Here is a 27,466-nt window from a genome sequence, read left to right on the forward strand (position 1 = left end):
AGTTGCGAGGACAGTTTGTGACAACAAAATAACACGTTTTATTGTAAAGAAGATCGATCGCGCTTGTTATGTTAGGTACAGTCGAGGTCAAAGATATGTTTACACTTTTGCACCTTACTCGCTTAGTAATAAGGCGAAAAATGTAAATATATCTTTGAAGTCGACTGTACAAGGTTTCAAATGAAAACATGATTGCAGTAACATTGTCGCTTTACTCGTAACGCAAGGGAGCTGTTTGCTCTAGTGCAGCGGCAAGCATTATCAATAATCATTCTCAATTATTATTTTGTTAATAGTTGCTATAATTTTAAATTCATACACAACTGATTTAATTTCATACTTTACTCTACATAAAAACTAACATTTGCTGACTTGAAATGTTTAAAAATAAGAAATCTTCAAAATTATTTTTCGTTACAGAAACAAAATTAACAAACGACAAAACTGGAGCTTTAAAGCATTGCAAGTATCTGTGAGTTATTTAAAATATTATTTGAAGCCGCAACTGTCGTATCAAACTTCTTCTTGTTTTCCAGATAATTTAAAATTACAACCCGAAATTTTCATGACCCCTTTGCTAACGGCCGATTACAATGGCTACCAGGCTACATTTCAGGAAGCCATGAAGCTCACTATCGTTATAGGTCAATTCTTTGGATTAAACCCTGTGACTGGTGTCTCAGAAATCGACGCGACCAAATTAAGGTACGTTACCTCAGTTTTTCGTTCAATATTAACTCTCGCCTCGTGTTCCATAAGGGGTTAGATGTGAAAAAAAAACAACTTTTCAGGAGAGCCAACACAAAATATATCATAAACTATGTGAGCTGTCTAGGCCTAGGCTATTGTTTTTTTCTTTTTCATTTAACAGTCTTTGTACCTGTTATGCATAAGTGAACTTTTGTTTCATAACTACTCTTAAAAGACGGTATTTATGCCAATTTTATCCGACCTGACTTCATTTCAGCAATTATCGATAGTCGCATATTTGAAACGATTTCTGTTTTACGTGTTCGGCCGAATTATTCAAATATTTTTTATTATATTGTTTGTATTGTTGCAACACTAAAATGTAAGCTCGTCGAGAACTTAACAAGTACCTACTCTTCCAGGTTACGTTTTCCCGCCGTTGTAATTAATGGACACGATTAGACACGTTGAATCCATTTCTAAGCTAAACCTGTTTATTGCTAGGGGATAGCCTGAGACGCGGTTTATGTTAGAAGCTAATGTAGATATTTGAATGGTTTTTGAATGGTTATAATTTTATAGATGAACAGAACAATTCGACCGAATATTCGGTTCGGTAAGATCTGGACCAAACATTCGGCCGAATATTCGTATTCACGCGGTAAGCTCCTTGTTCGGCCCATGTCTTATTAGGTATTACAGTTATGTTAACATGTATTTTTGGTCGGATGTTCTCGTCTAACGTTATGGAATTCGAGGCAAGAACTATGTTTAGTAAAAAAACCAACTGCTCTAGCGATGTAACCTAACAATGTAGCATAAAAAGTTATTAGATTTATGGCAAGGGAAAGTTTCGTCATACTTTAAGGGCATTGTATGAGAGTTCAGTACTTGAGAATGTAGGTACCTACTTAATGTTTGATTTTGCTAAAATTAGGTTTATTTCTGCAAATTCGATACTTAATCCTAATATAGATATAGTTAGTACGTCAGAGTGTCTTCATTGTCTACAAAGGTGCCCCTTCTGCCTGGTTCTGATAGTACTCCTTATAGAGTCTCCACTGAACGGCGGCACTTTATTATGGTTGACTGTACGAATTATAGGGATCCCTTTTGGTTTATATTATTCTTAATATTCTTCTGTACACAATATCGTAGCGATTTTTATTTTTTTATGTATTATATGACATGTGACATTTTCTTTTTTATCGCTTTGCCGTGTATATTTGAAAACCCGACAAGGAGGTCAGACTACCTAGGATAATAAAGGTTAGGTATTTATACACAATTTAACAAGGTAAATGATACAAAGATGCATGACCAGTATGGCCATATTTGTAGTCAGTAAATACTGGACCATCCTATCAGTTGGAGGGTGCGGGTGGCAAAGTAGCTTCCTAAAGAAACAGGAAAATGCAACCACGACCAGTTTGAAGAGGAATTGTTGTAACCGTGAAGCCAGTGTTGCATATTGTAATTCATAGTTTTATGGCACTAGTCCTGAAACAAGACTCTTGACACTTTCAGATAATTAACCAAATGATAAATTGGTTATTGTTTCAGATTTCAAATACAATCTTACAGATTTGTCTACAGCCTTTTGTCAATCATCGGGCAATGTACTGTTGTGTCTTTTTGTTTACTGAAGTTATTTACAGATTCAAACCCTAATCTCTCTGCAAATTGTAAGCTAAACTCTATTACATTTTATAAAATCTGTAGATATTATCATAACACAATTAAAATTAACTACCTTAAACGGTAGTTCAAATTACATTGTACTTAATCAATTTTGATTCACAGCGGCGTTAGTATTCTACGTCACCAACTGCATAACGACTATATTATTTCTGCGCGTTGCAACAAGATGGCCAAGGCTCTGCCAACTTATATCAAAAACCGAGGCGTCCGACCCAAGCATTGATCGGACACTTATTAAAAAATGTAGGGTGTCATGTGTACTAGTCCTAACAATGGCTTTGCGTAAGTATTATGCTTATGTTTGGATCAATACTTTCAGAAAATCGGGCGCCATTCCTGTGGATAAAATAGCTAACGATATGTGTACATTCGACCACCTCCTTTTACTAAGGCTATCCTCGTACAGCTTTTAAAAACTATATAGGGGGATTCTTATTCATATGTTATTTGGTGATATTGGTAAGATTAAAGAATATCAAGGCGTAAATACGGGGGTCTCGACGATAGTTACAAATTTATTCCTTTCGGTGTCGAGACCCTCGGTCCGTGGGGCCCGGGAGCTCAGAGTCTTTTCACAGATTTGTCCAAACGGCTTGTTCAGGTCTCTGGGGACAAAAGAGCTGGCAGCTTCCTCGCTCAATGCATAAATGCATAAGCGAGGAAAAGCTGCCAGCATTCTTGGCACTATGCCCCAGGGGCCCTCTCTAGATAAACATTTTTAGGTATTTTTTTAGGTTTAGTTTTATAGGTAGTTTTAATTTTAGGTTACTTTTTATTGTAAGTTTGGTGAAGTCAATGTACCTACTTATATGAATAAATCCGAATATAATATAAAATAAAATAAAAAGTATAAGTAGTATATAATTAGGTACATATTACTATACTTAATCGAAATTAAACTGTCGTGAGTCATACTAAAATTATGCTAATTTTACGGTAATTCACACATATTGCGTTAAACCGTAAAATTTGCGACATATTAATTTACTTTGTATATTACTTCTGGTTAAGTACATATCCAAACAAAATACTTTTATCCTCAGATTGTTTTCAATACATCAAGACTTTATCATCAAGTGTCACACGGTCGTGTAATGTGCCAGATTTGTAATAGGTACCTACTCGTAATACTCAGATAGGTATTTTTCCAAAAATGTGTCATGAAATTGAAATGTTCAATAGTGATTTGAAAAAATAATACTGCAATTATATAACACGATTCCCCGTTTTACAAAACTATTGAAAAGATATGTAAATTTACCTATAAGTAATAGATTTGTGATTATGACGTGATATTATGAAATTGTTTGCAGTGGAACACATTCTATCCGACATGTCATCGATAGCGGGTATTATAGATTGCCAGAAAGGAAAGAATGTATATGAAACGTTTGTAGTTGCCAGTTGTCCTTGGATTTTTCAATATACAGGATACAGTCCTTACGTAGCAATTTTTACACAGGTGAATAAAGCAATCTATTTTATACTGTACTTAAATATTTATGTTATTTTTACTCTCAGAACCGCCATCTCTTTCGATACTGATGAGAGTAATCTCCAAAAATTTCAATCAACAGAGGCCCAAAAATTACAATCATTCGTCGTCCCTTCCGTACCGTTACCATCATACAAACATTATGAGAAATGGTAACGGAGTGAGAAATAATCATAAGGCACTTTTTTTCAGGATTGAAACTAACCCATTCAAATACCGCAATGTAATGAAATTCGCATGCGAGTTCTCGCATCACTGTATAAATGAGCCCTAAAGAGCTTAGGCTATTCGAACTATGCTTTTCATCTCCTTATTATAAACCGACAAAGTCAACCTTGCCGTTCATTTTTGAGAATTAAACCTTTAACTTGAAATGAATAATTTAACTGATACGTAGGTTAATAACATATGGAAAATAAACCTGTAAATTTCTGTCAAAATTATTAGTTATTGTATGAAATGAAAAGTGAACTTTCCGAACAGGAGAGGTGAAATAGTTACCTCAAGTAACTATTTAAAGACGATTAATTTCACCAAGTATTAGAGTTTATACTCGTATCAACCGATTGTGAAAAGATGCGATGTTTTTATCTCGACGTGTAAAGTTAGATTTTTCTTTGGAACTTTTAACCGCTTAAGATCGCTTTCAAACAATTATTGACCCCACGTTGCCGCTTGAAATATAATACAGCATACGCTTTTACAGATCATCGGCCTCCAATTCACCTTTAACTGGAACTTTTCGGACGTGTTTGTGATTTGCATTAGTTTTTATCTAACGTCTCGACTCGAACAAGTGAACCGTAGAATCGAATCAGTTTTTGGAAAGGTAAGTGAAGTTTATCATCATATCAACACAGTAAATAATTTGATACCTACAAAATAAAACGTCATTTTTTTGCAGCACGCTCCCTCCTCGTTTTGGCGCACTCTGCGTGAGGATTATAGCCGCATTACGGGATTGGTTCGACGGGTCGATGACGTCATAGGAAGCATAATTTTTATATCGTTCGCTAACAATCTTTTTTTCATTTGCCTTCAGCTCCTTCACACGCTGGCGTAAGGAACATCTAGATAGTAAACTGCTATTTGTAATGCATACAGATTAATTAAGCAAAATGTTTAAAATGGTCTCTTATACTTTGCCTATTGAAAGCGTTCTAACCGTATGTTTAAAAAACAGTCTAATGTAACACAAAGTAGATAACACAAACGTGTCATGCTATTTCAGTCAGTCTCAGAACAAGAAGTAGGTACTGAGGTTGACTGAAGTAACATGACAAAAACGAACGTTTCCGAGAAAACACGATGGCAAAGGAATATGCACTGCATCTGTACGCTACTCTGCCGAAGCTACTCAAAGATTACCGAACCTTCCCGAAGGCTGCCTCGGCGTCTTTAGGTACACCCTAAACTGCCGAAGCAACCTGAAGACTGCCAAGGTGTCCTTTAGCATGCCGAGGTTACCGAGCCGTGCCGTGCCTTGCCGATAGTAATCTTCAGCGGAGAAATTATCGAAATCCAAAAAAGATTCCAAAATTGTATGGTTTTTCATGAAATAGACGGGACATCAGAAATTTCGTCGAAATTAACATAAGTATTTTGTCACTAATATCATATAAAATATCCAGCCGACCCTTATACATACAATGCAAAGTATAATGTGGCATTTAATCGGCCTATATTAGCTCTTGGGTTTTTAATGCATCATAATGTAATGACAATTTCTATTTAACCACAGGGAGGGAATAAGAAGAAATCCTTCATGTAGGCTAGGAGAGCCGGATGAAAGGTAAAATGACGTCCATATATCAGATTATCTTTCCACGGCAATTATTGTTAATAAAAAACTAATGTTTGTCAATTCCAAATTGCAGACCATTTCAAGGCTATGAGCAAACGGTATATTTCGTGTACTCGTTCGGGTTCTTAATCGCGCGCTCGCTGGCAGTCTCGCTTATCGCTTCGCGCGTGCACACCGCCAGTCGGGAACCCGCGCACGCACTCTACTTTGTGCCATCCACAGCTTACTCTGTAGAGGTAATTTTACTTCATGATGTATTATGATAATCAGATTAGATTAGATCAAGTACTTAATTAATTAATTGCTTATTGATAAACATAGAAAAATAGGCACATATGGAAAGGAAAAAGATCAGAGTGGAGAGAGGCAGGAAAATATCAGAGTTGAACTGTAATTAGACGATAATAATTACTAGTAGTTCGCCCCGAACACTACTCAAAATTAAACGCCGACAAAAGCATTGAGGTCTATATCGGTGCCAAGTATAACCCTATACGTAAAACCTAGCCAAGACAAATCCTTTTAGAATTTCAGGATGTTCTACACAGCACAGAACTCCACACCTCTACACAGCCAAGACAAATCCTTAATTTAATTTATATTCTTATTTTTATACTTTTAAATTTTTTTTTTGTTCGTAAAATTTGCCAATTCAAATCCTTTCTAATTTCAGGATTTTCTACACAGCACAGTACTTGGCACCCATATAGATCTCAATGCTTTTGTCGGCGAGTAATATTGAACGTGGCTCTAATTTCACATCTCATTGTGATCGGGACCAAAATTCCGAAAATCGAAATGGAGGCAATTTTTTACAATTTTGACTACTTACTGGTTTGCTTCATGAAATATCGTAACTACAGTAACTACACTGAAGGCCTACCGCGTATATATCTTAATTCATTCGTTTATTTACCTCTTTGTCGCTCGTATATGCAAGAGTGGTAAAGAGTAACAAAATTTTCATCATGGTCTTTCCGAGGTGGCAGGATTTTTCTTAAAGAATACAAATATAGTTACGTAATAAATATTTAATTTATGGTCACATTTTCATACTTATTATTAGGGACAATGAAATTTAACCATATATTAATAAATCTATAGGTATCCCTACAAACATTATTTAGACAACATTCTATATTTACAACTACCCACCTATGAAGCAATATATATTCAGGTAGTGATCAAGACCTAAACTGAATATGTTTGTTTTTTGCAATAAAGAGTTATATTCGCTACCTTTCGACTGAATTATCAGATCAGGCTCATCTAGCATATTATGATATTGCATTGTCGTCGAAATGACGGCAGCAGGTACGTCAAATTTCAACTCAAACAGACACGGGAACGTTGTAAAAAATTAAGATGCAATAAAATACAAGTTTACGGAGTGAAGCTAAATGAAAGTGTGTAATTAACATAGCTACTAACGTTAACAAAATAATAAAGGATCTTTTGTAATCTGTCTACATAGCAATTGAAATACTTAGGCTATATAATAATAATAATAATACCTAGGTATTAACATTTTGTTTTTATGCACAATAATTATTCAAAAACAATACCTATCCGGTCCATTTTTTTGCCATGAAATGCAGGTCGGTTTCATACAATGTACCTAAAGTATAAATTAATTAACCGGTAATACGGTGGATCTACTATTTTTTGCTGTTATTTTGTCCCGCTAGGCGACAATAATAGCATAGTTTGTTAGAAGAAACTTTGTACTGTTCTACTAATATGATAAATGACCTATTAGATTTAAAATTAGATAAGTATATTTATTTCCTAATATAAATTACAATACAATACAATATAAATTATCTTAGGCTTAAGGGGCCCACTCATTAACATTTGGAAATTATATCTTATTATGACTGCCATACAAATGTATGTTTGATTATTTTAAACTAGGGTTTTTAGAGAGACCTACGAGACTATAAGTATGGCAACGAGTAATAAAAAAGTTAAGTAAGTACTTCAACCTGCCACCGATATTTATTTACAGGTACAAAGATTTTTGGATCAGATACACGGAGATACGATTGCTTTGAGTGGCCTTAAATTTTTCAATGTAAAACGTGGATTAGTTTTAACGGTAAGTAAATGAACGATATGTTTAAAAAATATATTAGATGTTTTTAAATTCATAGCAGTATGTCTTATTTTAGATAGCTGGAACCATTGTGACTTATGAACTTGTACTGATGCAGTTCACTGGAGTCTCACCAACGCCATCACCTTCTACCATTACTATACCAATATTTATTAACTCTTCTTATAGTAAAGTTTAATAATGCTTAAGTAAATTTTGTTTCTCTTCCCTTACTTGCAGTTATAATATCCTCCTGTTTGACTAATTATCAAACTGAATTAATATTAATTCGTATTTAATAATAGCAGCTGCCACCTGAAAGGATGGGTGTTCGTTATAAGTAGGTGTATATTTATATAGTAGGTAATAATTGGTATTAATTGAAATTTTATTCGCTTTTAATCTTGTATAAGTAGAATTTTCGAATATGTCAAAGATAATTTGTAAGACAGAAATGAGCCTACATATTTAAGTTAATACTTACTTTCAGTAATAGTGTTCTATCTAGGGAAAATAGACCCATTCCTTGCAACGTCACCCAATCAAACTTCAGCTGAGTTTTCAGCCTGTCAACCTGAAATTATTAAACTTTATTGAAAATGACTTACTCGTAATACCAAATAAAATAATATTTCAATGAAGGAATAACAGTTTTATCGGATTGTATCGCGTTTAATTTAGGTAGTAAGTACCTATTCAAAATCTATTCACGACTCTCGCCATTTACGCACGGAGAAAACATAATAGGGACCTACCTACGTACAATCTGTCTAAATGAGGAGACTCTTTTCAAAAGGGTTTATTTTTTATTTGGTTTTCAGAGAAATAGCCCTTTTATAAAGGCACTCGACAAATACAGTGTGCTGTTGCACATACAAAATAGATAATCATTTCATATGTAGATAATAGAAAACCGGCCAAGAGCATGTCGGAACAACATCATCATGTAATTCATGTACCAAGATAACACGCATAACGGAGTAAGTACTAAAAGTAGGTACCATCACAGCGCTTAGTATTAGCTATGTCTTTTTACTATGAAGGGAAGACTAACTGATCATGTTCGCAACCACGTCTACCGTAAAATAGGCGCAATGCGCACTATATTTGCACTAACGAACACTCATTTTGGTAACAAAGTTTTACATTTGAACTTGCTGTTTAATCATGTAACTTGCCATAGTGATTAAGCGTAAGTACCTAACTGAACCTCCTCTTCCTGAGTGCAAACCTCAATCTCTAGATTCATAATTGAATTGAATCCAATAACTGTAATTCCATACGATAAATAACTGAAAAATAATACAAAATATTTAACAGATGCCACCAACACAAAATAGCCGCCATGAGCCGCCAAAATCTACCCGCGCCAATTGAAAAACCCATTAAGGTAAACGGCCCCAAGTTCGTGTTAGTACGTTATTTCGTTAGTTTTTTTTCTGGCGCAAATAATAAGGAATTCAAATATCTTTTATTCAAATTATACATATGAAAAAAATCTGTATTATTTAATCTCTTCAATAAAATGATAACCAATATTTTAGTGATTAAACTAAGAGTAATACGACGGTCGAAACAGTTAGACGGCCGCGAATAGCTGTGTTGTATGCGTGCACTTTTTTTAGGCGTAAGGTGCGCGCTCTCACTTGTTAAGCTTATAGGAAGGAAAAGCTAAACCCATTCGAATAAAAGTTTTTGGGAGTGTTTCTGTGGGTTCCTTGGTAATTGATTTGATAAGAAAAAAGATTGAATATATGCATAGAAATAACTTAAAATTGCAATAAATCGACTCACGAAATAGCGGTCATTTTATCTTACATGTGTCTCCTATTTCGTGCCACTAACGAATCAAGGATTTTCTAGACACATTTTGAGTGCTTGTTTTTAAATATAACAACAAAGATAATTAAAAAAATAAATTAGAAAACAATTAATGTATTTCATGAAGTTTCGTATGAGCGAAATTCGGTATATGTTTTTTTCACTAGAATTCTCATAAAACGAGTTTGAATGTGACCCGAGTTAAAAATTTTAAGGTATGTTCCACGTATTCTCATATTAACTACTAGCACAATTTTATTTATTATTGAAATTTGATTTATATTTGTGTATGTTTATTTTTAACGTATAAGATAGTAAATTATTTTATGTAAATAATTATTATTTTTTATTATTTTTTATTTTTTTTAAATTCTATATATTTTTTTTTTATTTAAAATAAAATAAAATAAATAAAATAAAATAAATTAAATAGTATGACTTTTAATTAAGTATTAAAGTACCCATATGGTTTACCTAAGTCTTAATTCAACCATTAAAGTCGACGAGTACAAAAAACTTTAAGCTAGCTCTCAATTTAACCTTTTTTTTATTATTATTATTTATTTGACCTTACAATTATTCGTAAGTAGGTAAGACCGTTAAATATTTAAAATGATTATCAGCAAATTATCAATTTATCACCAATTACTCTAAGAAAACTTTATGCCGAAACAGGGGACACGAATTCACGAATTTAGGAGCTGACCTAAATTTGTATCACGAAATGGGAGCCAAATAAGAGGTTCACGAAAAAATTCATATAAAAAAAAGTTTCAACTAAAACCCTACAGTTTATACATTAAATTATTAACAAAGAACTAATATAACATATTCAAAAGCTTTCAAGGTAATGATATGCTTAGTAATATTTTAAAAAAATACACAAACTCTCAACTCACTCTCAAGAGCCTTAACCTGCCGAAACAGGGGCCCTTTACCTTACTTACAATTATTATTTGTCGTGCACGGGCAAACGGAGGCGTAGGTACGGTACGCGGAGACGAAGCTAAATCGACAATTTTATGAAATGTAATGGGTAGACGGCGCGTCGCCCCTACTTATAAGGTAAAAAGATGGAAAGATTCAGGTCAGGAAGATTATTACGTTGCTAACATTGTCTCGCTTACAATTTATATTTTATTTGAGGTTTAAGCAAAATTAACTAACTAAAAGTACATTATTTGGGTATATTCTAATCAATGCATTCCGTGAATAATTGATATCTTAGTCAGTTAATGGTATGATTCGTAAAATCTTTTATGAATATGTATACCAATGGTAAATGATTTCATAATAAAACCTAAGTTATTTTTCTCGTTTTCATACCTCAACATTGAAAATACCGTGGCACGTTGTTTGCAGGAGAGGTAAGACGCTTTGCGAATGTATCTGAATATCGGCTGCCGCTAGGACTACACCGCAGGCTCTTGATATTAACCAACTCAGAGATAACATATAGTAAATCCTATTTATCGGTGGTCCTTGTTCGTTGCTGAAAATATAGTACAACGATTTCAAACAGGTTTACTTTAATAAAAAACACACACTCTTAAAAGGTTGAATGAGTAATTCTCACTTTTAGTTCACTAGTTCAGGGGGTCCACCGCGCGGTACCGTGAAATACAAAAATCGACATTTCGTTCCCCTAAGCCTTTGGTTTCCTTTCTCTCATTCGCGGATATATTGAGTCGTAACAGAATTGAGAAAACAGTCATTGTCTAGATAATTTCAGTGAATAAAATATAAGACAAATACGAAACGAAGGTTGCCAGTTTTCGAAACTGGATGTGGAGTGGAATGCGCAGTCTTTCAATTTTATATGATTATCTATTTTAAATAGTTACCTGTTTAGAAAATACTGCATCATTCAACGGAGCCACGCCGTTTTGTCGATTAAATAGTGTTAATTTTTAGTTTATAATATGTATGCATATATGTAATATACAGACTAACTTTTTATGTTTGTCTGTAAGGTATTTGTAATGAAATTTGGACCTTGTTGCCTGATTTAAATTCCATGTAGGCTAAATAAAGATAGATCCAGTTGGTGTTGTTTCAATCCCATCAAAAACATAAATGTAAAAAAGGAGAGCCAAGTTCAATACAAAAATTATGCTTGGCTGTGGGGTTCGCCGCAAAAAGAATGGAGATTTAAATGAGTGCCAAGTTCTATGCAAAATCCAAATATGTATTTATAGGAACAAAATAACATTATAAACAAGTATTAAACTCTATTTCTTTGCTTTATTGGATACCTATAACAATTTCTGTTATTTAAAAAAAATGTGAGATCTTAAAGTAGGTTAGATTTGACTTGGCCAGTTTTCATTACATCAGTCATTTTATAAAGTTATTCAACATATATATTTTGTAATTCTGATAAAAACTGGCCAAGCCAAATCTAACCTACTTTAAGATCTCACATTTTTTTTAAATAACAGCAATTGTTATAGGTATCCAATAAAGCAAAGAAATAGAGTTTAATACTTGTTTATAATGTTATTTTGTTCCTATAAATACATATTTGGATTTTGCATAGAACTTGGCACTCATTTAAATCTCCATTCTTTTTGCGGCGAACCCCACAGCCAAGCATAATTTTTGTATTGAACTTGGCTCTCCTTTTTTACATTTATGTTTTTGATGGGATATCAATACTTTTTGTAAAGAAAACTAGGCAGGTATTGAGATTTAATGTTTTTTCTTGTGTTTCCGCTGCATGTTTTTTACTTCTGTTCTTTGTATTAATTATGTGGTGCCGCGCGCCGCCAACGACACACCGTTGGCCGGTTGTTTAGCGCGTATTACAGGTTTTTTGTATGGGGACCCCCCCTATTTTTTAACTTTTTTTATTTTTAGATTTTTTCCTACGCTTACACACAATTACCGAGCTGGATTCCAAATTTCATCCTTCTAGGTCATCTGGAAGTAGGTTAGGTTTAGGTACTATATGTCAGTCACAATAAAAAAGAAATTTGTATGGGAACCCCCCCTATTTATTAACTTTTTTTTGTTTTTAGATTTTTTCCTACGCTTACACACAATAACCGAGCTGGATTCCAAATTTCATCCTTCTAGGTCATCTGGAAGTAGGTTAGGTTTAGGTACTTATATGTCAGTCACAATAAAAAATGTTTTTTTTGTATGGGGACCCCCCCTATTTTATAACTTTTTTTAATTTTTAGATTTTTTCCTACGCTTTCACACAATAACTGAGCTGGATTCCAAATTTCATCCTTCTAGGTCATCTGGAAGTAGGTTAGGTTTAGGTACTATAGGTATGTCAGTCAGTCTTAAAATTTACGACTTTTTGACCTTCATATCTTTATAACCGTTTGAGCTAGCTTCTTCTAATTTGGGCTTCTAGATGTCCTTATGGATATAATTAAACACACGTAGTTTTATGTGTTTACGTTAAAGATGTTTTGAGTTATAGAAGGGTCAAAAGTGGCACCAAGTGGTTCGTGTAATATTACACTTGGCGCTGGCTAGCCAGTTCCTTTGCTTGAACTTGGCTTGACACGCTGCCGCGTGTCTAGATAAACACTTTCCAGAATTAACAATAAATTATAATAAACACTTTCCAGAATTAACAATAAATCATAATTTCTGTGTGCTCTGCTCCGCCATTAAATAAGTAGTTGTCTATTTCAGTGGTTAAAATCGAACAGATTGGGATAATTTTGGACGGCACGTTTTATTTCGGTGCTCATTTCGATTGTGACACTGTGACTGTGAGTTAAACGAATTATTTTACTATAAGTAGTAGGTCGGGTGTTCATCAGTTAGCCACTAGTACACAAATAGCCAAGCGAATATCTGGCGAACGGGACGTTGCCACTTGATCACAGAATAAATAATAGTACTACCGTACAGAAAGGAAGCTTCCTACAAAACCGAAGTTTGACAGCGGTTCAGGGTCGAATCATACTATCCCTTTCTAATATATGGCACTATCCCTTTCGGCTATTTAGGGTTGTCAAAATTTAAGTGATTATCTTATCTGTGGTCGTGCACGCAAAAGGAAGTCAAGTGGTGCCAACCCTAAAAATTGCTCGGAGCAATGCTGAGCCGAGCGGAGCCGAGTTAGGCCGAAGTCAGGAGCTTCGCACCCCTGACTTGATGCAACCAAGGGCATTATAGATACCTAAGCACTTGCCTGCCCTACTCCCCAATTAATGCTTAATATAATTTTAACTGCTTAGATATGTTCTTTAAGTCTCTTTTGACGTAGGTATTATGTATCATAAACTGATAGTTTAAAAGTCAGATGAACAGAACACCGTCGGGAGACCCCTGTCGATCATTTAACCAAAATCTGATGTCGAACATTAAGCCATGACTAGTCATATTAAAACGAATATAAATGTTGTTTATAATGAAAAAAAAAGCTGCAGTCATAGCAAAACTTATACAAATAAATATGAAATCTAGTTACAACAAATATACAGATGTTACTACCATGATAATTACATAGTAATTCGACTTATCATATGTTAGAAACTTGAAATTTTTGTTTAATTAACCACCATGTTACAAAATGTTGATTTTGAGGATAATATATGAGTAAAAATATTTTTTTTAGCATTTATGATATATCTTTGCAATTAATGAATACTGCGTTCTTAAATTTGTGAGGCTTATTAATTATAAATAATTAAATACATTTAAATTAGTGATCATATGTGTCCAACTCGGTTAACTCTAGAACAGCCGGTTAATACTGTCCTATAGGGTGGACACTATTAGCCAAAGTCCTGTTTTTACTAAAAGCACAATAATGTAAAACCAATAAGGAAAATTAAAAGTTCTTGAATGCCGATTTGTAGCTAATTAAATAGTCTATCGATTAATATTCGCAATTATTTATTTTAATTGAAAATTTGCGAGTCATGACCGCTTGAAAAAAGGGTGGTTAATTGATGAACAACTCAAGAACTCACCCTACATTTAACAAATGATACATTGGGCATTTTATTTATTGATCATACGGAAACGTGTATGTGTGTAGCAAAAATAGCATACTCACTTTATCCCAAGAAAAAGTTGCAAGCAAATGAAATACAAGTTGTTCAAATTTGAAAGCAGGATCAAAGCGCCGAGTTTATCGCCAACCCTGCGCACCAGCGCCGCCTGCTGGACGTACGCCTGCCTAAGCCGGCGCCACGTTTGCACTTGCGAGAATGATTTACCTTCAAACTAGAACATTCAAATACCCCAATAATTTTTGGTGTGAAAAATACCATTCAGAAAAAGAAATCAATGTAATTAAAAAACAATTTTTACGTTCTAAGCGCAGAGGAACGAATGACTTCTGGTTTCTTTTATAGTGGCTCACATGAGCGTGGCAAGATTTGGATGAAACTTTCATCAGGTTTTCAGCTCTATTTACCGCGTTCCACAATCCTCATAAAACAATCAGGAATCATTGGAAGCACATCACGGCAACGTTTTTTTTTTACGATGTTTGTATAAATTTCAATTTACTTGATTCAATTATCTTGGAGTTTTATTTTTTCGGGCATTGTATAACGAATATTAGATAAGAATTTTGAACCTACCTATTAATAATTTAACACTTTGAATTGACGCATTTTCGAAAAGAGAGATTAGAAAGAGAGGAATTTCGCTTTAATATTTTATAAACCCTGGTGTATCTTTTATTCATAATGAGTTTGATAAAATTATGAAAATGTACCTTCTTTGTAACGCTTTGGTTACATTTGTTGCGTTTTACTGTTTTTATAGTAGAATACGTTTTCCAATTCAATCTGCGATACTTTGAAGTCAACCCCATGCTAACAAGAATAATGATCAAATCCTGAAAGTTCCACATGATAGTGGCAAGTTTACTGAGTAAGAATATGGGTACACCCAAGAACAAATTGTATTCATCTGGAACAATAAATAAAAATATTACAAAAGACGTCGAAATGTCATACATATTATTTACGACTAGGTGCATGGCTAAAAATTACAATAAGTAGTTCAAATTAGTCAAATACCTACTTTTCAATAAAGCATAGTTTCATTTCACCAAATAGCACAGTTTAAGTTCAAATGCTTGATTACAAATACAAATACTATAAGTATGTTTTTAAAAAACCTATAACGAGTTCCCTTAAGTCGTAATGAAACATTATCACAACTGGAGCTTGAAAAATTGCTTAAAATCTTTACTTGCCAAACTTAACGAAGAAAGAGAGACAAATCATCAAACGGTAAATAACGGTAGATTCGTTTATGAAAACAAACATCACTATATATGTATGCCTCTATGATTTTGAGGTTTCCTTAGTTCGTCATGGCCTCCCATCGTGAGACCTGGACTTAGATAAAAATGGGACCTATACATAAGGAAGAGGATCTAAGAAGTTTCCGCGATTTTTTTTGCAATATATCATGATTATACCTACTTACATGAATTAAGCAAAAATCCATGTGAGCTCAAAATGTATCGTTCAAAATATTCCTCGGGCGAGCAATCAAAACCTGTCGCTGCCATCATACTTAACACGTGTTCCACTAGAAAAGTACAACTTAATTAATTTAGATTGTCAGTCGGTGTGGGCACCTAATGATTCTTAGACCAATTTTTAGCAGATTATCGTTTCGCCGACCAAGTTGAAATTTATATGTAGATTAATTCGTAGATGGTGTGGTACTATACAGCACGTCCACGGATGATTTTATTATTTCTTTTGCGGTACATATTCATCAAAAGAAATGTACTTTTATGTACATATGTTTTAAAAAAATGTACTCGCACGGTTTTGGCATAGCGACATACAGGTCGTGGTCGTGCTGTGTAGATACCTACTGCCTGGCACGACTACACTATATTATGGTTAATTTAATGGTCAAATGAATACAAAACAAATGTACTCTAATTGTACTATCTACAAGCACATCAAAATGTGACAGTGGTACTGCAAAAATCGCTGTCATGGTTAAAAAAAGGTGAACCTAAGGGCTGACTAAGCCCCATTTAGACGATGCGAGAACTCGCATGCGAATTTCATACCATTGCGGATTATGATTGGTCGGTTGAATTGGACGTAATCCACAGTCCGCAATGTAACTAAAATCGCATGAGAGTTCGCGCGCGCGTGATGTCTAAATGTGGGATCATCTATGTAAAGGGACCTTATTGTCGATGGCGTTTACGCCGCACTGCGACGCGCAGCATTGTATTCGTATCGGAGCATCGGTTATAATGGTGGAAGCGCCATCGACAATAAGGTCCCTTTTATTGATAACGTCACAATTACAAAAGATTTGGGCGTTTGAAATCGTACTTTTATTGTTCATTAAGATTGTTGTGCATAACAACTAACCGCAATGTAATGAAAGTCTACATCAGCCCTTAGGTTCACGGTTTTTTAACCATTACAGCGATTTTTGCAGTACCACTGTCATATTTTGATGTGCTTGTAGATAGTACAGTTTGAGTACATTTGTTTTGTATTCATTTGACCATTAAATTAACCATAATATAGTGTGGTCGTGCCAGGCAGTATCTACACAGCACGACCACGACCTGTATGTCGCTATGCCAAAACCGTGCGAGTACATTTTTTAAAAACATAAGTACATAAAAGTACATTTCTTTTCATGAACATGTACCACAAAAGAAATAATAAAATCATCCGTGGACGTGCTGTATTACCACACCGTAGATGTAAGTAACTTGCAGTCGCCTAACGTTTGGTGGACTTTAGATTGTTCGCTCTTGCAAACGACTATTCTGCGTAATGTAACTCTTCCAAACTTTACTCTGCCAAATGACCCGTCTGCAAATCGTTGTCTACGAAACGAATATTGGCATAATTTTACTCGGGGAACCAATTAATTAGGGCACCTCTGCGCCAGTTCTCGAAATGGTCGTGACATGCTTACTGGGACCGATCTATCATCACTGACAGGACACTTCAAGTGCTAAAAAATCTCAGATCAAGGGCCGAATGCATAACAACTTGGAACTAATAATATTAGCGGAAGTCCCTTTTCAATTCCTTTGATTTGAAAGACTTTCGCTAATTTTATTAGTTACAAATTGTTATGCAATTGGCCCTAGATGAGTCACTTTAAACGTTAGTGATAGCTAACGGTGGACTGTGGACCGTATAAAGTAGAATGAGATTATAAAAACATGTATTATTAAGTTTATAATAAATTATTAAGCAAGAAAATAGAGCTAAATATTTTTCGGTGACATAGGCAGACTGACATATAATATAAGAATAACATAAGAATAAGAAATAGCTATAAAGATTTTACAAAAATGTACGAAAGAGGTCGCATGCCAGCCAGTCGCCAACATTTAGAGTCGGACCAAGAAAATTTGAATAAGAAATAGCTATAAAGATTTTACAAAAATGTACGAAAGAGGTCGCATGCCAGCCAGTCGCCAACATTTAGAGTCGGACCAAGAAAATTTAAAGACGAACGTGTTTGCGTTATGTATATGATCCGGAACAAATAACTTCGATATAAATGTTTTACTTACCAAAAGCGCAGACAGAAACAACACTTGTTGTAATGATCATCTTTTTCCGTATGGTATCATCATCTTGCGATAAAGGAACTGCTAATGCTCTTTCAGCTCTCACCCAATGATAACTTAAGTCTTGCCAAGATGTTATGAATTTCCATGTTAGTATTTGCGAAAATAAAGCATTTCCATAGAATATAGCACCGGATAACCGTGCGATCACACTCCCTGTAAAAAAATACATGTTAAGTTTCGTTGATCTTACTAATACTTACCTATTTGATCGGGTTGCATCTCTTTCCTTCGAACCTTCATATAAAGTACCTACGGAAGCTAAGCACAAAGGATTTCGTACATTGACCCGCATGTTCCTATCTCTATCATATGCAATTATGCGCATAGTTATATTGCTGTGGGCTGTGGCACGATAGCACAGTGGCGGTTTACTAACGAATGGGCCAAAAACGTTTCCCAAAGTATCACATCCCAAACTATGTTTCCCAAATTATCATTTCCCAAAAAAATGTTTGGCAAAACAACTTATCGCAAATGTTCAGTTAGCAATAGTCTTTTTTGGCAAGTTATTGTTTAGCAAATAATTACTTGGACAAGTTTCATTTTACCAAATATTATTTAGTCAAATGTATCATTAAGCATAACTTACATGTCCCAAAATATTGCATGGCATACAATTTACATACCAACAAAGAGCTTAGGAGGCTGCAGAAAATGTAACGTCAAAAAATAACATTCTTACTGCCAAAAATATGTAGTAAACGATCACTAAAATTAAAACTCCATTTTAATGTAAAATGATAACTAGATTTGTTACATCTTGCTATTCTATTAAAGCAAATAACACCAAAGTAATCATTGTAACCCAAAAATAGTAAATAACCACCATATTTAAACCACATTTTAGTTTAAAATGTCATGCAAATTTTTTACATCTCGTTATACTATTAAATTAATTAATCCACTTCGATGACCTTTTTCTGGTACATAGTATTTCGTTTCTGTAAGGATCGCAGTTCTAACCTAACCTAACCCACTTTTCTAATAGCATTTCGATTCTGTGAGGGTCACAGTTCTAACCTAACCTAACCCACTTTTCTGATAGCAGTTCCGTTTTGTGACAATCGCAGTTCAAACCTAACCCAACCCACCCAAATTACGTAGAATTTAACGTACCGATATTAACATAAAAAAAAGTACAAATTTAAATAGAGATGCCTATTTGTCAAATTTGCAAAGTGACAATTTTGACCAAACATCTTTTTGGAATATAATATTAGACAATAAAAAACGTTTGCTAAATAAGTTTTTGTCCTAATAACATTTGACAAAGTAAAATCATGCCAAATGATAATTTGACCAAATAAATTATATGCGAAGTGTGACTTTGCTAAAGGTTCCTTTGGGAAATGAAACTATTGCGATAAGTTTGTTGGGAAGTGAAATTTGGCGAAATGTATTTGGCCCAAACGAAAGTACACCCACAGTGGCATTAACCGCCGCTACTATGAGCGGGCTAGCAATATGTTTACGCGCGTGCGATAAAGACAGGAACAGGCGGGTCATTGTACGAAATTATTCCTACTTAGCATTCGTACTTTCCTAAAAGCAAACTTCAATCCATACACCGTTCGCGTTCTGACCGACTATTATACTATTCACTTTTTCTTCAATAGTGTTTTCCCAATGCCTGCTGCGACCGGTTCATGGGTGTCTATTGATGCACGTGTGAACTGGTTCCAGCAGGCGTCCTACATGACATTAAAGCTCTCCTAGTGGCCTTTACATGTTAGATCTATAGAATAGAATAGAATTTCTTTATTTCCCAGAATACGTATGGTACAAGATGACAAAGGTTTTACATGTAGTTAAGTATCAGTATTCAGTCGAAGACACGACATGCAAATAATTGACAATTTAATAATTTTAACATAAAAAAGCACAATATTGAAAAAACTTAGAAAATAAAAAACAGTGGGTAACTTATTCATAGTTAAAAAAATGTCATCCACTTGTAACAAATTGAATAAGTATTAAATAATAAAATGTCCAATTAAATAGTAACATCAATAAATTAAAATATTATATGAAATGTCAAATTACAAAATGGATCGTGTACATAATTTATTTAAAAGTCATTGGGAAAATAAATTAATAGTAAAATGTCAAGAAATATACATAATCTCTGCTACTTAAAATATTATTCTATTTCCTTTAACAATTTTTGCTCTAAAAATTCCCTTACACTATAAAAGCAATTTTCAGACAGCCATTTTGTAATCTTATTGCTAAATTGGTCACTATCAATTTGCTTTAGCTCATCGGGAAGACTGTTGAATATAACTATACAGATATTGCATTTCTATGGTATTACAATAGAATGTGAAGGAGGCTGATATAATAAGTTCTTGTATTGCGCTCTCCGATTTCCAGCAAATACATCAAATCTCTTTTTAAAGAGTTCAGGGTGCTTTATTACAAACAGACATGCTTTTTTGATGTACATGCAAGGCAAAGGCAAAACATTAAATTTCTTAAACAGTGGTTTACAGCTGTCCGTGATCCAAGCGTTGGCTACCGCACGAATGCACTTTTTCTGCCGAATGAACGCTCTTTCAATGTCGACCGAATTGCCCCATAGTAAAAGACCGTAGTTAAATACAGATACCACATATCCCTACGCAAGCCTATCAAAAGACAAATAATACAAATAATAACACTTACATATTTAGGTAACTACTTTAATAACTTTAATAATGTTTAGGTGGGTCAAACAGATCACTGTGTTACGTTCTTTCCTGTGGACATACACAAAGTTAAGGGCTATAAAGGTTAATTTTCTTATTTAACCCTAACCCACGTAAAAAGGTCCTCCTTTTATTTACAGAACTATGATAAAATCATTACTTACATGCCCACAAGCTGTTAACTATTGCCCACAGGGGAGAAAAATGTACAGTTCGCGCGAACACGCTAGTTTTCTCTCCTGTGGGCAATAGTTAACAGCTTGTGGGCATGTAAGTAATGATTTTATCATAGTTCTGTAATTAAAAGGAGGACCTTTTTACGTGGATAAGGGTTAAATAAGAAAATTAATCTTTATAGCCCTTAACTTTGTGTATGTCCACAGGAAAGAACGTAACACAGTGATCTGTTTGACCCAGGTACCTAGAGTTTTAGAGCAGCTGCTCTGTCAAGCTTGTAACGAGCAGTAAATTTGGAAATATTACATTTTAGAATTTAACCTACCTACTTACATCATACGAATTTTAAGAAACAGCTATTGCTTTAGGTTTTATAATACTTCCAATTAAGCAGAATTACTGTCGGTTTTATCAAGAATTTTACTCCTAATTAATTAAAATTTACAACAAGAATTTTTCGTTAGTTCTGTTACATTGGTTACACATTTTCCCATCCTCTGTAATTATAGTGCTGGCCGGAGTGCAGGCAGAACGAAAAGGAGAATGACCATACATCCTAAAAAGTCTGCCTGCCTCACGTTTTAACATTTCTACTAAGTTTTGTCGAGGGTTTGTGACGGTGGTGTATATTTTAACTCCTTCTTTTTCCCTTCGGCCGCGTATGTAACCGGAGTTTTTTAACCAGTTACATAAAAATAAAACATGATCCTCATAGGATACCTACTGGTATCCAAGTAATAGGATTTTTACCTTTACTGATACCTGTATGATTGTTCTTAACTAGTATTATCCAGTAAGGAATAAATAATACTCTTATGAAACGATGAGTGATCCGGACCCATGCTTTACCTAGGACCTATACCATATTATTTTTTGTAATTGAAGACATGGTGTGGAATAAGTGACGAATTTCGTGGTGAGAAAAAAGTACCAGTAGCGGATGGCGCTGGAGCTAATATACGGCGTTGCATGAACAAGAGATTTCCTTTGGCAGGATTGGTCCTTAGGACCCAGGATGGATTCAAGAAGTGGAGCCACCGAGATTTTTGATGTAAATTTTTAGGGGGGGGGGGGACTCTCAACTTGAGCTTGATATCTGTATCATTTAAGCTACTAGGTCAAGTTTGGTATCGTTTTCGTATAAACCGGGGGTGCCGAATTCATTTCTGATATCATAATGATACCATTCCGAAGTAAAAACACATAAAATATGAAATAAATACTTTTTTTTTAATTCCTCTTCACGCATAAACTGCTGAACCAATTTAGTTAAAATTTGGTACAGAGATAGTTTGAGTCCCGGGGAATAACATAGCATACTTTTAATCTCAATAATCATCCCTTAAGGGTGTGAAAAGGAAGGAGGAAATTTGTATGGGGATTCAATAACCGCTGAACCGATTTAGATAAAATTTGGTATAGATATCGTTTGAGTCCCAGGGAAGAACATAGGATAGTTTTTATGCCAAAAAAAAACCTTTAAAATGAAAGGTAAGGATTGTATGGGAAATCAATAAACGCTGAACCGATTTCGATGAAATCTATGTCTACATCTTTGATTTAGTTGAAAATGATACTAAACTTAACCTAAACTTAAAGAATTATTAACCTGCAATCAATGAATTAAAAAGTGGGCAAATTACAGTGGGACACTGCGTTGAGATAGTTGCTCCTTATGATTTTTTATTTTAATTTTCAATACAAAGAGATATCATAACTAAATCTAAAATTTCAGTTATTTTTAGATTAGAATGAAATGTATTAATAAGTGTATTTTGTTAATTTTTAACCAACGTTTCCTATTGATCGTGTTATTTGACTTTAATTTTGTATGTGAAGAAATAAGATTAAAGAGGAGAGGACGTCAGTCAAACTGCTACTTATCATTCCTCTTTTTTTACCTTAGCTGGATTTTTTTTAAAGAATCAGTAATCATTAACTGTCAATAATACATCTGGTCATCTGTGATCAAATCTGTACTGGTCATCAAAATGGATAATTTTGAAAATTCATCAAATTTAACGAGGACGCCGGAAAATAGAAACGCCTGTGTCTTTGGTGGGTGCCCTTTAATGACATTACGTGCAATTCCTGACGCTTTAAAGGCTAAATTGTTGATTAAAAGGAATGTGTATATTTCTCCGGGCACGCGTGTATGTATGTCATTACCATCTTCACCCTACCCAGGAATGGGAGGAAATAGGTAGTTCAGGCGGAAAATAACTTAATTGATTTTAACAGAACGCACTGCGATGATATTATTAGGATAATGAAATTAGGTTTCCTACTGCCGATTGTAAATACACTGCAAGAAATAATATAGATATTATAGTGTGTGTGTTTGTGCGTATACATGCAGTAGCCGAGATATTTTAATGTATTAGTTTAACTATGAATAAATAATTTTGTTATCTAAAAATATAATCGTTTGAATTTTGTTTGTTTCTTTTAGCTTAACCCTTCTTTGCATGATTTTTTATTTTTGCCCGCAATTAATATATGTGTTACGTAATTGTTTAGATACTGATTCTGGAAAAAATAGTAATAAAAATTACATCATCGATTTTCACTGCGAAATCAGTGTCAGAAGTTGCATAGGCTAAATCATATTTTTGTAAATATATAACTATTAGTAAGGGGTATCAGAAAAATTTTACTGCCATCAGAAGGTACACTATTTGTGATATTCCTATGATATAGTTTGTAAATATAAAATAATTACAATCCCTGAAAAATCTGCCCAAAATCACATACTAAAAATCATCAACTTCCAGGTTTTTCCAAGTTTTCCGAAATTTCGTCTTTAAACAAATGTATTTTTTATAAATTAAAATACTGCGTAAATTTATGTCAAAAATCAGAAAATGGATTAGTGTTGAAAGTTGACAGTGTTAAAAATAAATATCAATCACCTCCGAAAGCACCTTTATTTCATAGGACAATGTTATGATGGAAATTTCCATCACCATGCAAAGAAGGGTTAAAAATCAGCCAAAACTGGGCTGAGCTATCTTGGGATAGGTAAATAAAAGGATTATTTACAAACATTGCTAAACTCCGGTTACGTACCCTGCCTCCCCCCCCACTAAATGTGCCGTGGCTCTCGATGGTTCCCGGTCAGAATCTACTCAAGACCAGCTAAAAATCATCTGTGCCAAGTTTCAGCGCATAGTCACAAAATGCAACTTGTCGTTCATTATCAAACCAACTAATAGTACGTATGTCAGATCACTGCGCTTTCTATGCCGTATATCTTGAAAATGGCTAATCGCATGAAAAAATGTTTGATACCTGACTCATCGCAAATTTTATGCCCTACAATTCTTACCTACATGTAAACAACATTGGAGCTATAGAAAATTTGATATCTGCGAAAAACCGATTTTCATGACCTTTGACCTGGAATAACTTCCGACGCGCACACGATATATGCCATGACTTTTCAGAGAACCTTTAATACGTCATAACGAAGGTGTATACGAGTTTCCAGCTTTATATCTCTCATTCCGAGGTTGACCCCCTTTTTAGGCTTAAGATGACTGGCCTATTAATCAGCCGATCACTCTCTACATTTATTTTCACAAATGATCTGCTTGCGTGATAAAGAGGCCAGCCCATCAGGATGTGAAAAGTTTCCTGAGCTGAAATATCACGTTCAGCACTTTTAGGAATATTTTTTTGAGCGCTTCTTTTGCGCGACCTTCAGCTTGATTATCTAATGCCACGGAATATAATTCTTGGAAAGTTTTTGACTTTGGTTCTGATTTACTCGCGTGTTTAGCAATATAATTTAATACTGCCTTTGCTGACAGAATGCACTGCATGTCTGTGTTTGCTCGCCAATGTTCACAGACGAAACGGCTGTGAGAATTAATAAGGGGGTCGTTGCGTGGAGATTTAAACGTCCATTCATCGTTTTCCTTTATTAATTCATTTTCTTCGCGCAATTCAAACGGAAATTTATATCTACATTCTTGCAGTTTGGTAGTTTTATATCCCGGCATTTCGCCACGGCTCATGAAAGCCTGGGGTCCGCTTGGTCCGCAGAGGGTAAACTAGGCCTTATTGGGATTAGTCCGGTTTCTTCGCGATGTTTTCCTTCACCGAAAAGCGAAATAATATTTCGTACATAAGTACCGAAAAACTCATTGGTACGAGCCGGGGTTTGAACCCGCGACCTCCAGATTGCAAGTCGCACGCTCTCACCGCTAGGCCACCAGCGCTTCTTTGAATATACAAAATACAAGTATCAAAAAACCATGACAGTGTTCTTATTACAAATAATAAAAAGGTTTAACAAATGCTGGCTACGAAATTAAATAATAGAATAATACAAACGTATTCCGTTAAATATATTTACCTACTTTTTATGTTTTTTTGTGTTTTTTATGTTGTTAGCGGCTGAATGGCGTCAGATCGCACAGGAAAGGAACGAATGGCGCAATCTAGTGTCGGAGGCCAAGATCCACTTCGGGTCGCTGAGCCAGCGAAGTAAGTAAGTAAGTACTTTTTATGTTATTACATTTCTATAATAAAAAAATAAATAAATTGGCTCCATATTTTGAACAAAATAAATCATGGACTAAAATAAGGATTCCCCAAAAACACAAATTGCACTCCACACGTTCTGCAGTAGATCAGGTACCTACTTTGCCGGTTCCACTTCTTCGTCATTTACATTGACCTCTGTATCTGGAAGCATTATGAAGAACAGATCCAGAAAAATGTGACGCGGTAAATTCAGGATGACAATCATTTCCTTAACCTAAACTGTAAACATTTCGTTTTATACTGAGAGAAAAATACAACAAAAATACACTTAGAATTACAAAAATAAACTTAATCCGGGGACAAGGAGAGTTAACTAATAGGAAGAAATTGACTTTTGTAATTTCCATTAATTCTTGCAATTTCTATTGTCTGTTTGTTGAAATTATATTTGGGATTACTGAGCTGTTTGTAGAAATAAATAAACTTTACAGAAATAGTGAAACGTCCATAATTATTACTAAAACTTCTTTTTTTTCCCCAGTACAGAACTGTTTTTTAATTCCTGGTGATGATTTTTCTCTCAGTGTAGCTACATCCTAAAAAACAGCTTGACAAACATTGGGACTTGGGAAATAACCTCATAGCCCCAATGACGGTTTATCAGTTTATCACTTCGTCGGCCAAGCGACGTAAAAATCGGAATCGTTACTAGCAAGTTTTATACTGAAGGCACGTCAAATAAAACCAGTAAAAACCCTTCAAGCACATGTTTACTTTGCATTAAGAACTAAACCCTGACTTCTCTCTTCTCAGTCCTACTCATGTCAAAGTAGTCGTGGTCATTGAGGTCGTTGTACCTACGGCCCTTTTTAATTCCCCCCCCCCCCTTTTACCTTGATCGGTCAATCGCATTGAGGGCCACAATCTGGGTTTTGTGCCATCCACTCTGCCCTGAACAAAAACAGGCCTCTCCATGGCGTCGTCTTCTCTGCGCGTAACGTGACCAAATTAAAGTAGCTATGAATACCACTTTACTTACTAATAAAGAGCAAAAAATGTTTTACCGAACAATGTTCACTGTACCTATTAAAAGAAGAACTTCTTTTAATTTCGTCGTTGAGTTGTTGCCATAATGTATGTAGGTAGATTATAGACATCTAGGAGCATTTTCGACTTCCATGACCCTGTACGATTTTGACACTCATCGCAAAAAAATATTAAATTTGATTACTGGATTTTCACCAAAATTTCTAAATTAGTACTTATTATAACTTTTTTTGCGTCCCTCTTATCTAAATTAGTCCGTGAGTGTATTTAATTTTTATGAACGTATCTAAAAGATCCGTGTTTTTTTAGTTAATGAGAAAAATAATAAAAATACCTTTTACAGCATCCCACCCACCAAAAGCCCTTGCGAGTTTCCAAATTGCGGTCACTTCTAACGCCAAAAGCATCAGGAGTATGATCAAAGATACAGACATTGTCGTCATTCCTCCCTGCGAAGGAATTCCAAACCAGCGTGCCGCTCTGAATACTGTTGCTATGGTGCGTAAAAAATCCTACAACAATGAAATTAATATTTATGATTTATAATGTTATGTCATCTTGACCGACTGCTTATTTAATGAAGACATAACAAATTTACTTGGATGATATAATTATACCTACCGAAAAGTACATAATTTCGAAGCAGCTATGCAGGTTGGTTACTGAATTTATACAATGTAGGTAATGTACGTAGGTACACTTACATAATAGTTAGGTAAGCATTAAAATTTAAACTAAAATAATTTGTAACCGTACACAATTACACATACTATTGTATGTAGTGTACCCAACCCAACAGTACATAACTGTACCTGCAAATCCAGGTCAAACATACAACTTAGGTACTTAAATTTAAACTTACGTCTTTACGCGGTTGTTTCGTCTTCAT

The 27,466-nt window shown here is 34.5% G+C and overlaps 2 protein-coding genes across 3 annotated transcripts; one reads left to right on the forward strand and one right to left on the reverse strand.

Annotated features, from left to right (window-relative positions):
* Positions 1-435: 435 nt before the first annotated feature.
* Positions 436-7,999, forward strand: LOC134678810 (gustatory receptor for sugar taste 64f-like). Of its 2 annotated transcripts, XM_063537513.1 has the most exons (10): positions 436-705; positions 2,254-2,375; positions 2,494-2,673; positions 3,705-3,853; positions 4,593-4,715; positions 4,791-4,945; positions 5,628-5,678; positions 5,764-5,926; positions 7,699-7,788; positions 7,862-7,999. In XM_063537513.1, the coding sequence occupies exons 1-10, from the start codon at positions 566-568 to the stop codon at positions 7,982-7,984; spliced, it is 1,296 nt and encodes a 431-aa protein (XP_063393583.1). In that variant the 5' UTR covers positions 436-565; the 3' UTR covers positions 7,985-7,999. The 2 variants fall into 2 exon arrangements, with proteins under 2 accessions (XP_063393583.1, XP_063393582.1); XM_063537512.1 differs by lacking the exon at positions 2,254-2,375 and having other exon boundaries at positions 611-705.
* On the reverse strand, positions 7,989-27,466 carry LOC134678095 (gustatory receptor for sugar taste 64a-like). The gene is made up of 9 exons (XM_063536545.1): positions 27,440-27,466; positions 26,912-27,089; positions 18,116-18,328; positions 16,027-16,131; positions 15,305-15,501; positions 14,636-14,805; positions 10,933-11,098; positions 8,270-8,359; positions 7,989-8,100 (listed from the first exon to the last, which is right to left on the reverse strand). The coding sequence occupies exons 1-9, from the start codon at positions 27,464-27,466 to the stop codon at positions 8,047-8,049; spliced, it is 1,200 nt and encodes a 399-aa protein (XP_063392615.1). The 3' UTR covers positions 7,989-8,046.

Source organism: Cydia fagiglandana, chromosome Z (genome assembly GCF_963556715.1).
Source record: "Cydia fagiglandana chromosome Z, ilCydFagi1.1, whole genome shotgun sequence".
Taxonomy (NCBI): Eukaryota; Metazoa; Arthropoda; class Insecta; order Lepidoptera; family Tortricidae; genus Cydia; species Cydia fagiglandana.

Bases quoted from the DNA above. Each gene is read 5' to 3' on its own strand.
- LOC134678810 (XM_063537513.1), top strand. From the start codon at position 566: ATGACCCCTTTGCTAACGGCCGATTACAATGGCTACCAGGCTACATTT. The intron at 706-2,253 runs GTACGTTACCTC...TTATTGTTTCAG, and splicing joins ATCGACGCGACCAAATTAAG to ATTTCAAATACAATCTTACA. The intron at 5,927-7,698 runs GTAATTTTACTT...ATTTATTTACAG, and splicing joins CCACAGCTTACTCTGTAGAG to GTACAAAGATTTTTGGATCA.
- LOC134678095 (XM_063536545.1), bottom strand. From the start codon at position 27,466: ATGAAGACGAAACAACCGCGTAAAGAC. The intron at 11,099-14,635 runs GTGAGTATGCTA...CTATATTTTCAG, and splicing joins CAACTTTTTCTTGGGATAAA to CAACGAACAAGGACCACCGA. The intron at 8,360-10,932 runs GTATGAAAACGA...TAATAATTTCAG, and splicing joins ACGGTATTTTCAATGTTGAG to GTTGACAGGCTGAAAACTCA.